The sequence below is a fragment of the Camelus bactrianus genome, chromosome 12, assembly GCF_048773025.1.
Source record: "Camelus bactrianus isolate YW-2024 breed Bactrian camel chromosome 12, ASM4877302v1, whole genome shotgun sequence".
Taxonomy (NCBI): domain Eukaryota; kingdom Metazoa; phylum Chordata; class Mammalia; order Artiodactyla; family Camelidae; genus Camelus; species Camelus bactrianus.
The window spans coordinates 31,842,422-31,856,906 of record NC_133550.1 but is presented as its reverse complement, the minus strand read 5'-3'; the positions used below and the strand labels follow the sequence as shown (position 1 = coordinate 31,856,906).

The 14,485-nt window shown below is 40.0% G+C and overlaps 1 protein-coding gene across 3 annotated transcripts in view; it reads right to left on the bottom strand.

Moving 5' to 3' along the window:
- The window catches only part of APPL2 (adaptor protein, phosphotyrosine interacting with PH domain and leucine zipper 2), a 50,401-nt gene extending 39,405 nt beyond the window's left edge, over positions 1 to 10,996 (bottom strand). The window contains exons 1-2 of one of the 3 annotated variants that reach the window (XM_010970461.3): positions 10,710 to 10,996; positions 3,726 to 3,824 (exon numbers count right to left, since the gene is read on the bottom strand). In XM_010970461.3, the coding sequence (XP_010968763.1) occupies positions 3,726 to 3,824; positions 10,710 to 10,763 (153 nt within the window). In that variant the 5' untranslated portion in view covers positions 10,764 to 10,996. The remainder of the gene's footprint in view (positions 1 to 3,725; positions 3,825 to 10,709) is intronic. The other 2 variants (XM_010970462.3, XM_010970460.3) reach the window with 2 other exon arrangements.
- Positions 10,997 to 14,485: the final 3,489 nt, after the last annotated feature.

Sequence of the window (14,485 nt, the reverse complement as noted above, 5' to 3'; positions counted from 1 at the left end):
TTCTGACCCTGTCTGCCTCCCAAATCCTTCTCTCTCCTGTCACAAACTCACACTCCCGGATGCCCACTACTTTGTTTCCCAAAACATTAACTTACTTAGCTTGGTATCTGTATTTCATCATTTCTAAAGAAAAAATATTTTCTTCTTTATAATACCAAATTTATGCATATCTTCCCTTCAGTGTATTTCACTACCATCCCCTCTCACTGTCTTACCCCAATTTGAAGAGATCCTATTCCCACCTCCAACGTGGGCGTCTAGTTTTTAGGATTAGGATCTGTCCTCCAAAAGGTTTGGATGAGAACAGTTGCAGTGATGAGGCTGTATGTGAGTAAGCCTGCTCTGCTGAAAGTGAGAGAGCCTTAACCATGGTTCTCACTTCAAAAAATTTCATCCAAAATGTACTTGAAAAATTCCACCCTGAAGGCACCAACTACAGAGGCTTGTTGTCTGTTGGAGGAGAAATACAGGTTCCAAGAGATGCCACGTTTCACTAATTCTGCTGGGAACATCATTCGACCTGCCCCTGTTTTCTCAGTACAGTATCTGAGAGAAGCAAGGTCACCTGAAATTTCATTTATAGACCCTAACAAATTCATTTTTAAAAAGACTTTTAAAAATTTAACCTAAGAAAGAAACAAAATTATGACATATACAGAATCAAACAAGTATATTAAAATGTATTAAATGCAAATTTTAAGCAGATTTAACTGAACATGTACACATATGCATCTATTTAGATACTATGGAAGTTTTAAACTCATTCAATAGTTTGAAAGATGGCAGAGCTTTCTAAGTAACTCATCTCTGCTTCATTAATGCATGAGAAACATGTTCAGCTTCCTTCATTCAAATGTCCCTCGATTGAGTACGCAGTCCCCCTCATGTGCGAAGGCACAGATATCTGACAGTTGAGAGACCAGATGTGACCCAGGGAAGGCTGTAAAATGCTGAAAACAGCTAGAGCCTATAGTTTCATTCTACTGCTTAAGCCAAATAAAATTTAAAAATTTCCCCAAACTAGCCAAAATCAGCAAAACCCCTCAAAGAACTTTCCTCTAGTTTTTCTCACTCTTCCTCTTTCTAAAACTATGATCCAAACAGTATTCACTATATCAGAATCCAAAAACCTACCACGTGGCCTGACTTAAAAAACTCTTATTTATAAGCAGCATAAACCTGGTTTTTAAAATATAATAATGGAAAACAACATCTTGCTAAGTGCCTCTGTTTTAAGAAATGAAATTATAAAACTCTATTAATCTAATTTAACATGCCTAGGTATAAAATATTTAAGGAACAAATGTTAAATAAAATCAACAGAACATAATTTAGGGGGAAAAAGTTGAATGAAAACATTAGTGAGTTTTTCTTTTCTTCTTTTTTTCTTTCTCTCTCTCTCTGCCCATCCACATACATAAATACATACAAACTAATCAAGGAGGACTTAGAAAAGTTTTGTTTTAATTAGAAAGGAACAAAACAAAACATGGAAGCCTTCAAGTAAACCTGAAAACCAACTGACCCTGACCCGGCCGATCTGAATGCCACTGACCACTGCCTGCATCTGTCACTGAGTTGGCAGCACTAGCCAGACGTCCCTGCTAGCTTCTGCAGCAGGAAACGCCGAGGCACGAGGAAGGGTTTCTGGCCAGTACGAGAACCCATGTGATGGTCATGTGGTGTGAATTAAAACCTGGTTACAGCCTCTTGGAATGCAAGACCCACTTAATTCTGGCAAAACTCAATTTTCTGACTCAAAAGAAAAAACTCCTAAGAGAGTGTTTGGACATCTCCAAGTAAATGATTCTGACAGACATGGAAAGGCAGAACAGAGTGACAGAGACATGGTCCCTGAAGTGTTGGGGCTCTTAAACCTTAATCAGGAGACAAATCATTTAATAACAATATTCAAATCACTAAATACCAAGCAAGTTCAGGTATAAGCTCAGTAAAAAATTTCCTGTTCTCTTAAATTTTGAATATTTAGAGAAAATACAAAACATGCAATATAAATACGGCTTTAAAAAAAATCAGCAAAGTTTGTCCCAGTTTCTCAATGTCTTACCTAAACAAACAAGCAAAATCACAAATGAACACATGATTCTTTTGGTTGTTAAAATCAGTTCCAGTTAATAAGTTACTGTATAATACTTGTATAATACAGTAGTTTGCAAATCTCTATCTCCAGCCTAACTCTGGATCTGAAGTTTCAACAAGATCTCTTTCCCCACTATGCTGTCCCTTAGACACCTCAAACTGAGCCTTTCAAGAAAGAATTAAGATCGGCATCCCTGCTATGCCTGCCACACACATGCACGCACACCCACACCCTGCTCCTTTTCTGATGTTCTCCCAGCTCTGCACCTGCTGTTCAAGTGAAAGATTTGGGCATCATGCTGGATTCATCCTTCACCCCCCTGACCTCTTCACATCCAATCAATCACCAGTCCACTTCTTCCCATTTCCACAGCCACGTCCCTATTCAGGGTACCCTCCTTACGCTTAGCAGTTGAGAGTTTGGGCTTTGGCTTCAGGTCGACTCGCTCTGCCATGTATTAATGGAGTGGACTTGGAAAGTCGCTCATCATCCGAATTCTTAAATCTCCTGACCTATGTACAATGAGGATAATAGTAACAATACCCACCTCACAGAGTTAGGGAATTTAAGTGAAATGATTGATTACATGCTAAAGACCCTGAAACTGCACCTGAAACCTATGAAGTATTCGATAAATCTCAACTGTCACCATCATCCTCCTTTTGAGGGTCCAGCACAATTCCTCTGGATTAGGTGGCCTCCTCTCCTAGCACCTCTAACACTCTGGTAATTGTTTTATCTGTTTCCCAACCCAACTGTAAGCTGCCTAATGGCAAGGACTGAGTCTTTTTCCCATTTATGATATGAATGAATGATTAATAAAATAATGATAATAATAAATGATTATGAATATTAAGAGCTATGTAATAAATGACTAAACATGATTATTAATATACATTACTATTATACACTGAATGTGGTATTTATTTAGAGATCATCAATGAGAAAAAGAAATATATTAACACACAGATTTAAGTCAGCAAAGAATAAATAATGACAAGTATCAGTTGCCATAATATAACCAACTTTATTTTTAAGTTACTCAAGTCTTCTCTAAGAAAGTTAACGTGCATGGGCATTTCTTAATGCTAAAAAGATTCATTTTTGCTGCTCAGCAATTTATTTTCCATAGTTTTGCAAGGCAGAGATATTTGTTCCTCAAAACAAAGAAGCCACCCAACAGTTCCAGAACTGTGACTCAAGTCTTTTCAGAGGAAGCACTTGAAAAAAACATCTCTACTCGCCGGCACTGACATCTAAGACTGCCCATTTATGAGAAAGACAAAGAGCCATGCCTCAGAATACTGAGCCCACTCAGTCACAAGTAGGAAGAGGAGACTCAAATGTTTCCCTTCAGGGTTGAATTTTTGAAAAATTAAAAGCAATTATGTGGTCCCTTTTCACTGGTTCTATTGTTGCAGGAAAATTATCCTCTTTCTTAAGCTGTGAAAACAAACTGTCCTCTGTTTTTTGAGGTGAACAGAGAGGAAAACAATTGTGATTTTATTTCAAAATTTTAAATGATGTTGTTCTGACTCAAATCTCTCAACCTCCTGAGAGAAGTTTATGATGAGGGCAGGGGGCTCCTACTCTGTTCCTCTCCAGGTGAGGGGCAGGAGGGTACCTGGGCTCCATAGACGCGCTGCATCGCCTGCAGCAGCTGGTTGGTGTAATCCGTGAGAGTGCCGGCATCTTCTTCAAATACACTCAGTAGAGAGCGAGTCTGCAAGAACACAGGTCAATTTTACTTCTAAGTGGAAAAATTACAAAAGAGGTAAAACACACACACACACAAATGGGGAGGGAAGATGCCTATTCTCTGGCTTTATTCTTTTATTGATAATACGAATATAAGCTGATTCCTGGAACTTCAATTTACAACTCCTTTTCTAATCCTTTAGACTACAGCGCAAGCGCAAATTGAATACAGTTTGAGTATCACAGTAGAGAAGGAAAACTAATTTTTAAAGGGTTAAGATCAAGGGCTATACTCTGCCTCGACTTTAGCCTCTACCCAAGCACCAGTAAAGCCCATGCAATAAAATAAGTGTTAAAAAGGGCAGCCTCTCCCTTCAAACCCATAAACTGAACTCAATGTCAGGCCTGTCTGTGGACCTGGGGTGTGGTCACCCGGTACTATATCATCACAGCAGTCAACCATCTGTCTGGTTTTCTGCAACCTTGGACGTCCTGCGGGATTGTGTCATTCTTTCCACTTAACTTATTACAGTCAATTTCCAGGTCTTTTGTCATACACTATTCAACCAATTTTCAAAATCATGGCCAGGAAATTTCATGTACCCTGGGCTCACCAGTGGTAGCTCTGTGCACAAAACTCAAATAGCAACTTAAGAATGCTAACTCAGTTCCTTCAGGAAGAATACTCAGTGCTTTGAGATCAGCTGAGCAACGTCTCAGATAAAGGTATTTCGTATCATTTTAGTGCACAGTGCTTGACATGCTGAGCACCAGAGAAATAATCACATATTGGATGGTGTCTAAAGAAGCATCAAGGCATCACACAAGAGACCATAACTATTCAAAGGACTTCTGTCAATATGTCCCGCACAGTGGGAATTTAGAATACTACATTAGTGATAATGGAATCTCTAATTCAGAAAATAACCCCTTAGGCGTAGAATGGAGAGTAACCTACAGAAATGCTTTTCCCCTGCAGCTAACGTCATACTCAATGGTGAAAGACAAATGCTTTCCTCTAAAATCCAGGACAAGCAAAGTGTTAGTTTTACCACTTTTATCCAACAGAGTTGAACAGTATAGTCACTGCAGTAAGGCAAGTAAAAGAAATGAATGGCACACAAACTGGCAAGGCAGATGTAAACAGTCGATGTTTGTAGATATGACTGTCTACAGAGAAAACTGCAAAGAATCTGCCAAAAACCTTAGAACTGATAAATGAGTTCAGTAAGGTTGTAAGATACAAGATCAACATACAAAAATCAGTCACATTTCTTGTTCGCTATCTTGATTGTGGTGGTTTCACGGGTGTGTATACCTCTATCAAAACCCATCAAATTGTACATCTGAAATATGTGTAGTTTACTGTACAGGAGCTATACTACGAAAAGGTTTTTTTTTTTTTTTTAAAAAAAAGAAATGCTTTTAATGAGGTGATACCAAAGCACTTTACAAGAACAATCCATTAAGGCTCATTATTTCCTTGCAAATGAATTTCAATTCCTTCTTTCTTTTTCTAACCTATCTCAGGTAAGTGAACAGTAAGTGACCCCAAAGCACCCTCAATAAAGAAGAAGAACCCCTGTGTTTGAATTTTGCTGACAAACTCTGGTGCACTTGACAGCAGTACCACTTACCCTGGCTTTGCCTGAGGTCTTTAAGGCTAAAAATACCTGCCCTGAGACCAATGTGCTCTCTTTGGTACCAATCCTTATCAACAGATGGATCAGAACAAGCAAAACAAAACAAAAATCATGGATGTGACCCGCTGGATCTCATAATCCATTAGCGGATTAAGGGATGTCAATGAGCAGGTGAAAAATGTTGGTTTAGAATTCTTTATTATCTCTTTAATATACACTTTTTATTTGAGAAAGACATTTTCTGAACCTACCCTGGTTGTTCTATCACTCTATACTCATTCATTCATGGATGCATTTCTGCCTTCATCCAACGTCTGATGAAACACTGTGCTGAAATCTGAGATTCAAAGGCACTGAGAACTGACTGTTCTCCAGCAACTTATAGTCTACAGAGGCCTCTGAAAGGATCTGCGATCCTCTTGGAACAGTGTCAGTCCTGGGTCCAATTCAGGCTCTAATACTAATTTGCAGATAACAGTAGAGGTAACGATTGTACATCAAGTGCCTACCTATGTGATGCCTAATATACAGTGATAGCTGATGATACTGGTTATGAAGAGGACAATGAACTTTGATTGCTTATAACATGTTGGACACTGAGGGCTTTACATGTATAATTTCATTCCAACACTACAGCAACACTGTGTTATCTACACAGTTAACTATAAATGTCATTTAACAGGAAAGAATCTTTTGGTATTGATGGTGCCAACGCTGGAGGAGTCCACCAAGGTTTACTATGATTCTGGTTCCTTTCTTTGCTGTAACTATGTAGTCATAGCAAAGAGAATGAAAAACAGTGACACAACTGGATTGAGGGTATTTAATTTTTTAAAAACTAGTTATATCCATTTAGTTGAGTCGTATTTATTGCTTTTAGTACTCTTAGGAATTAAATAAGAATGGAAAATGAGTGATAGGCTGAAAAGAGGGCTTATGTAAATGTCCTCCACAAAAAGAACAGAAAGAAAACTAGAACTACCATTTAATCTGTACTTCCTATGTGTCAGACACTGTGCTGGGCACTAAACATTACTTCACTTAATCCTTCCAACAACTTTATAAGGTAGATACCATAGTTACATTAACCCCATTTTACAGATGAAGAAACTGAGGCTCATCAAGGTTAAGAAACTTGCTCAATTTCCATGGCTGGGATGTAAACCCACGTCTGGCTGGCACCAATGGCCATGCTTTCTCCACTGCAGAAGGCTGCACCCGTCACCCAGCTACATGGATCTCATCAATGGGCATGTGTTTTGGTCCACAGCCCACAATCCTGTCTGGAGGCAGGATGCAGGTTGCCTGGAGCTGGCTTCTCTTTGGTCATACTACTGTCATGCTCTCACCTGTGATAACTGCCAAAACTACATCACAAGGTTTTTTTTTCCCTTTATATTGTGAATGTTAACCATGACACTAATTAGAATTGGCAAAATGCTCCATTACTCCCCTTTCTAACTAGTTCATGATCATCCTTGAAAAAAATACATCCACCTATCTTAGATACTATATTAATATCCACATTTATCAGCTCCACATCTGCTTAAACTTATATTTGGAACAACAGGAATGTTCTGAGACAAAGAAGGAGTGAGACCAAAACTCAGGCAAACATACACCAGTTGCTCAGTTCTACCAAAAAATCTGAAAGACATTGGTGCCTATCATTTATAGATAATAACAGCAAATAACTCAATCTTTAATTGAATTACTATAATATGCAGGTGTGAAAATACTTTAGATATTATTTATTCTTATACATATGTAAGAATTAAGTAACTTTTTTTCCTAATTTTATACATGTTGAAACACAAGCTTAGAGAGGTCGTTACCTGCAGAATCAAGGTTTGAATTCCATCCTACTTAACTACCCTACACTCTCAAGAATATGCCTGGATAAAAAAAAAAAAAAAACACCTTAGCCTTAACTCCACATCACCCTCTATCTTAGAAAAAAGAAACTGGATGTCATCTAATAAAATAGTCCTAGATATTTTTCACTCCTAAGAATAGCACTTAATTTTATAGTGGAACAACATTAATAGCTATGATTGTAATATATACATATTTAAATATAGAAATTTTAAATGTGTTTACATTAATCATATACAACATATAAATATAAATATTGTATAGATATATTTTTAAGATAAAACATTTAAAACTCTTATACCCATAGTGTGGGAGATGGAGAGAAATGTCTCAGTAGAACCAAGACTACTGAAAGAAAAACGTACTATAAACAAAGAGAAAAGCAGAATAAAAGCCCTCCGCAATGAAGGTAAAACCACTAGGTAATGTTCTGAGGCATCTTGCTTGAGTAAAGAAAGGTCTGGTGTGGTCAGAGAGGGTGGTTCTCAGCCTGTGTAATCTCAGAATTTAGTCTAAGTTTTCTATGCCTCAGCTGCGCCAACTACAAAGGAAACAAAAATCAAAACAAAACAGCAAGCAATAGTGCTTCACTTTATCCTAAAAGCACACTATCTACAGAACAGAGAAAAAGCTCCTGAAGAACTGCTTTTGTGTTCCTATCACAGCAGCTTTCACACGGGGCCGGAACTGCTGCCCTCCTGCCTGTCTCCTGGAACAGACTGTGGACCAGTGGAGGGCAGGCACTCTTGTCGTATTTGTCATTACAGTCCCAGCAGCTAGCAGCACCTAGTGAGCAGAGGCTCGCAAACAGCAATGGAGACAAGTATCTTAATCCCTAAACATTCTGCTTCTCACAGCCTGGAGGTAACCAGAAATAATACGTGTACGCACACAGACTAGTCTTAAAATACACTGTGCAGCACTGTGAACTAAAAAAGACATGAACAGATGTGTCTAACGTCAGTCAACTGCTACTCAGCTCTTTCCTGGGTCACTGAGTTCAAATACAGAAGCTTCTGTGTTCTTTAACGAATCTTGTGCAACCAGGTTACTAGAGCAACCCTCATATATACTCTACATAAAACTAGCAGAAACAAACAATAGATGGTTTTTTAAGATGACTTCCTCTCAGTGACACATTTTAAGTCACTGATGACAGAAAAGCCAGGTGCTCAGTAGCTGGGCTAATTTGAACAACACAGGCAGACTGCCTGGGTTCTAATCCTGGCTCTGTCCCTTTATGATGCATAATCTTGGGGACAAGTTATTGAACGTCTCTGCTCCTTGATAATTTTAATAGAGGACCTACTTCAAAAGACTGTTGGGAAGATTAGATGAGGCAACATACGTAAAGCATTTAGAACAGTGCCTGCCACATAAAATGTATAATACAGGTGTTTGCTATTGTTTTTATTCTTTATAGATAAAATGAAGAAGTTGGATTAGAAATCTTCCAGTTACAAGTCAATGGATCTCCTTGGGAGTAAAGCTGCATTAGGCACGTGCCGCACACCAGAGTGCTAGATATGCTTTGATGATTATCAAAAACCTTCCTGGAAGTTAGCTTCCATTCAGACCTCACCAAGAACCCTCATATGGTGACACACACTCAAAAGGAATGACAGATTCCCTACATAAAGAGGAATACTGAACAGGAATGACAATGGCTCTAAACCTCCTCTTCCTCATATAAGCTGAAAGTTAAAAACCATGCAGATATGATAGAATTTTAACCACCTTTAAGGTCATCTGCTCCATGACCCTCGTTTTGCAGAAGGTCATGGAGCAGATGACAGAGCAGGTCAGAAAACTGAGCCAATCACAGAAGGAGGATGAGTGACTTGCTCAAATCAAATGACAGGTTAACGTTAGAGCCAGAATTAGGACCCAGGTGTCCTGACTTGTTTGCCAGGCCTCCTTCTCCTTCCTTACAGCTGAGCACATCCTGTAAATCACTCAGAACTAGTGCATATTCATTTATGAGAGAGCCAAAAATTCAGAATGTAACTCCTCGGTGTCAGCAACATGGAGAATCAATTAGTGCAACCTCCCTAACCTGGCTCAATCATCACCATGTTCAGTCAGGAAGTCAACACATCTTTGCAACTCAGTTTCTCCAATCCTTGTTCAAAATGGTATCACAGAAATTCCTCATTATTATCTTCAGATCCCACACAGTAGTTGTGAGGATGGACAAAATGACTTTTACTAAGGGCTCTGGTCCCTTTAAAATGCCAGTTTAGAGACCTAAAAGTGGCCTTTGAAAAGCCCATCAGACCAGCGGATACCAATTAAAAAAAAAAAATCACAGCTTGCTTATAGTTTCTTACTTGCCCACATAAAGATCACAAAGAAACGGGCACAAAGCATCTAAGTACACAGCCCTTTGAATACTCATTCTGAACTGAAGAGATGCAACGTGGGTGCAGGTAAGTCCATCAAAGGATCATCCCAGAGAAGCACAATTCTCTAAGAAAATGGAAAGGAAGCAAAAAGAGAAGGGAAACTGTGAAAGGAAAACAGGTTACTCTAATTTTTCAAGAGTTGACATACCAGGGAGTAAGGAGACTAATTTAAATAACTCAAGGATGCAAACCACTAGAGTAGATATGGAGCTGGGAAAATGATAATGGAGAACAAAAGCTCCCTGGGGAAAGGTGCACTGAATTATGAACTAACGGCATTCTGTGCTCATTTACTATATTTATACACCAACTTCCACCTGCAGAGCTCAAAGGACCTGACTCTCATCACGGGTGTGCTAATGAAGTTCCCCTGTGAGGCAAATGGGGTAGGTATTGTAATTTCCTATTCACAAATGGGAAAACAGTGCCGAGGGGAGGTTTGGCACCGTTGGGAAGGAGGTCTAGGCTCCCCGCCACCCACTCTGGCCCTAAATCCACGGGGTCCCATCATATCAGTAGCAGTAGTAACAATGATAAAGACTGACTTCTTATTCTGTACCAGACATTGTCCACTAACAACTTTACAAGCATTTCCTTATTTAATTCTAACAACTCTAGCAGGCTGGTACAATTATTACTCCTATCTTACAGATGACAAAACTGAGGCACAAAAATGTTATTTGCCCGGGGCACTCGGCTAGTAAGCGATGGAGCCCAAGTGTAGGCCGAACAGCCTCGGTTTCTGCTGAGTCTGGAAAAGGGGTCAGGACACAGAGCCTCGGGCCACAGGGGGCTTTCCCAGGGTCTCCAACTCTGCCTGCGGGATGCCGGGTCCCCGAGCATCCCAGGCTCAGGACGCAAGGCCGGGCCCGCCCCTTCCTCGCCCCGAAGGAGGCCCAGCGCACACCCGGCCTCCACCCCAGCGGCTGGAAGGGCCTCCCCGGCCTCAAGTCCTCGGGTGAGGGAGACCCGGGCAGCGGGAGGTACCTGGGGGCTGTCCTGCAACGCCTCCTCTAGCAGGAGCTTGTCCACAGCGGGCATGGTGCCGCGCGGCAGGGGCCGAGGGCCGGATGGAAGGACGGAGGCAGGAGGCGCGCGGTGCGAGGGTGCTCCTAGCTCACGGGACGAGGCAGACGCTCTGTGCCCGCCGCGGCCCCGCGCGCGCCCACGCCTGGCCAGTGGCCGCCGCCGTCCGTCCGCCAGCCCGCCCGCCGGCTGGCCGGCCCCCCTCTTAACCCAGCCCTCAGCCCTACCCTCAGCAGAGCTGCATCAACAGGAAGTGTGGCGAGCGCCGGACCCAGCCACCGGAAGTGTGGCGGCCCCGCTTCCGCCCGGGCCCACCTCTCGCGGGAAACCGCAGACCCCGCGGCCCCCGCCCCCGGCACTCCCCAAACGCTTCAGGCTCCGTGGTTTAAGGATAGGTGCTTAGAGAAGTCGATTCATCTAAAGCCCAAGATGCGGAACTGAAGAGCGGAAAGATAAGGTTTTATCTATTTGTGGCTACCCAGAAAGACATTTGAGTCGCAGGAGCTAGGAGCCAACAGATTTCCTGCTGTGAAAAATCTGTGAAATGCTGTGTGAAATTGCTACACTTCCTACACTACTTTTTCTAGATAAATCGGTCAGGTAGTTCTAGGAAAAAAATGGATAACTGAATCATCTGTGATATTCAGAAGTAACCTTTTTGGAAACCACAGCTATTTAATTTGGCCAATACTGTTAGGTCTCATCCTTGTGATTTGTTTTGTTATTTTCAAAAATTTCATAATCAAGTTTTTAGAAGTGGAAGAGATAGATGATCTAGTTCAGTGTTGTCATTTAGAGATAAGAAAACAGGACCCAAAGAATGAAGTGATTTAGTCAGAGTCAGTTAATGAAAGCTAGAGGAAGGATACAAGGAAGGAAGGAAGTGGGGAGTTATGGGAAATATTGGCAAATGGAAGTTGACAGCTTTTTATACCAAAGGCAAGATTTAAGAGTTTCCTTCTTTAGGAATCTGTAAGATTTGTGCAGTAGAACACGTCACCAAAATCAACAGGCAGTATATAGTAAAATTATACGAATTCTGTATTTTCTAGAAACACATAGGTATATTAAAGCACAATCTGAATCGCAAACACCTCTCACAATCTGATCGCAGGCTACCTGATGGCTTGAAAACTCCAAGACCTCTATTCCCTGTTTGACTCTAGATAGCACTAACCTTTCCTGAGCCATTGTGTAGCCTCCATGGGAAAATCATCCAGCATCCTTTCCCCATCATATTCTTTCTTTTTCTTGGGTAGAATCATGCTCACATCATGTTTCTTCCTTTTCATATATTTTCTATCAAGTACCATTCAGTTAATTTCAACTCATAAATTCTCCCAGCTCTCTTCTGACTGAAATCCTCTTCCACAAGGCCAGACTCAAGCTCTTCCCTCCCCCGCCCCAAGATCATTGCCTCTTCAGAACAGCCATAGCCTTGATTGTCATCTGGTATGACTTACCCAGTGGTGCCTTTTCTTTCTATGCATTGGTCTTGCTCCCTCTGTAAATAGTAAGCCTCTCAAGAGCATAGGATGTCTCCTTTCTTCTAAATACTGAGACACGGTAACAGATATAAGTTTGCTGTTTATGACACTCTCATTTCTTCCAACTCTTTTCCAATTACTTAAGAGAAATTTCCCTCAATCTTCAACCTTCCATCTTGCTTTCCTACCCTTCCATCCAATTGGAAACACAACAGTTATTAATTGCCTACCAGGCAAACAATAATGATCCTGCTGGAGATAAGAATAGCATAAGATCATATCAAGGGAAAGAAATGCATGCATTTTTATTTTGAAAATAGACCTAGAAAGGAGACAGTGCTCTCTAGAACCCTTGAAAGTTTTCAGAAGTCCCCCTGGGAATCACAACATTTTTTCATGCACCATCTTATCTCCTAAATAAAGTTACTTTCCCTCAAACACCAGTATTCAAAATTGTTTAAACAACATTCTTACACAATACCATTACTTTTATACATTTAATTGCTACATTATAGACTAAAAAACTTCAGTGGGATTTCTTGGCACTTAAGTACCATTTGTAAAGTTGTTTCTGTGGGAAAATGCATCCCAAATTCAAAACAACCAAGTTACAAAACCAGCTCTGGAAACAACACTTTTGCAAATTGTTAATTAATTTCATTTATTAATTCATTCAATTATTCATTAATTTAATAAGTGTAGACTGCTTGGTGTTAAGCACTGTGTCTCCTGCTTATTTCACTGTCTTTATTATGACTCATTTAAATTCTGAAGCCAAATATTCTCCTCTTCAACAGATAACCTGTGCAAAACTATGTAAGAGGAATTTTTATGTAAATGTGAAAATTTTTTCAATAGTTCATTAAAAAGTATCTGTCCCTGTTAAACTATTGTGAGGGTGGATGTCAAATATCCACCCAACTGTAACTGAAATCCCTGGATAGCTGTGCGGTTGGTGACAAGAAGTACAGAAATGGACAATTTAGAGTTGCCATGTCCCTGGGGGAGATTAAGGATGAGCTCTATGAAACGTCATCTTTTTAACTCATTGAACACCAAAGGGGAAATCAGGATACACGCTGATTCCATAGGCACCTATCTATGTGCCCTGTATTAATCAGGACTTTTTCAGTTGCAACCAACAGTAAGCTAACTCAAGTTTGCTTAAAAAACAAACAAACAAACAGAAAAGTCTGGGAGAAACTGAGGGTTGAAACAAAATTAATTTCTTGGATTACTTGTACACTGATGAGAATGATCCAGTAGAGTATGGAAGAAACTGAAGATACAAGAGGGTGAAATGACAATGGCAGGAGCATAGTCCTTGAGTAGACAAAAGAGTGGGTCCAAATCATACATGATGGGGATAGAAGCAGGGACAGTGCAGTTATTCTGATACACATGATAATAAGTTGATAGATAATGGAGGAAGATGAACAAGTTCTTTTCTGATTGCTTCTCTTTTCTCAGTAAAATAAGAAGCAAGCCCATCAACTCAAAGTAATGATGGTGAGAGGGTGCTGGAAGTTTGAAGAGAGAAAAGAGTATGATGAAGTCATCTTGGGTCATGGGAAGATGAGACATAAGTATTAACACTCGCATTTTACAGATGGTGCAACTGAGGCTCTAAGAAATGTTCTGTGCCTAGGAGTCCTTCAGCCTGAGAGACTACCATGGAAAACAATTTTTAAAAAGGAAAGAAGAGGAAAAATCTTCGTTAGCTTTGAGTATTCATCTCATGGTGAGGACTGGACTTTCACTCAAGAAACAAATGTGATCATGTCACCATGCTGTATAAAACCATTGTGTAATAATAAGGGCAATAATACTAATAGCAAATAGGCATTTACTGAGCTATTACTGTGTGCCAAGTATTACACTAATTAGGGTGGGAAGGGATAAATTGGGAGTTCGAGATTTGCAGATACTAACTACTGTATATAAAATAGATAAATAACATGTTTCTTCAGTATAGCACAGGGAACTATATTCAATATCTTATAATAACCTGTAATGGAAAAGAATATGAAAATGAATATATGTACGTATATGTAGGACTGAAACATTATGCTGTACACCAGAAACTGACAACAGTGTAAACTGACTGTTCCTCAATAAAAAAATACATAATAAATAAATAAATAAACCAGTGAATTTTATGATATGTGTATTATATCTCAACCAAAATAAATTCCTAAAATTCAAGGGTTCTATTATTGAAAAAATAGAGAAGGGAGTAATTATTGGGAG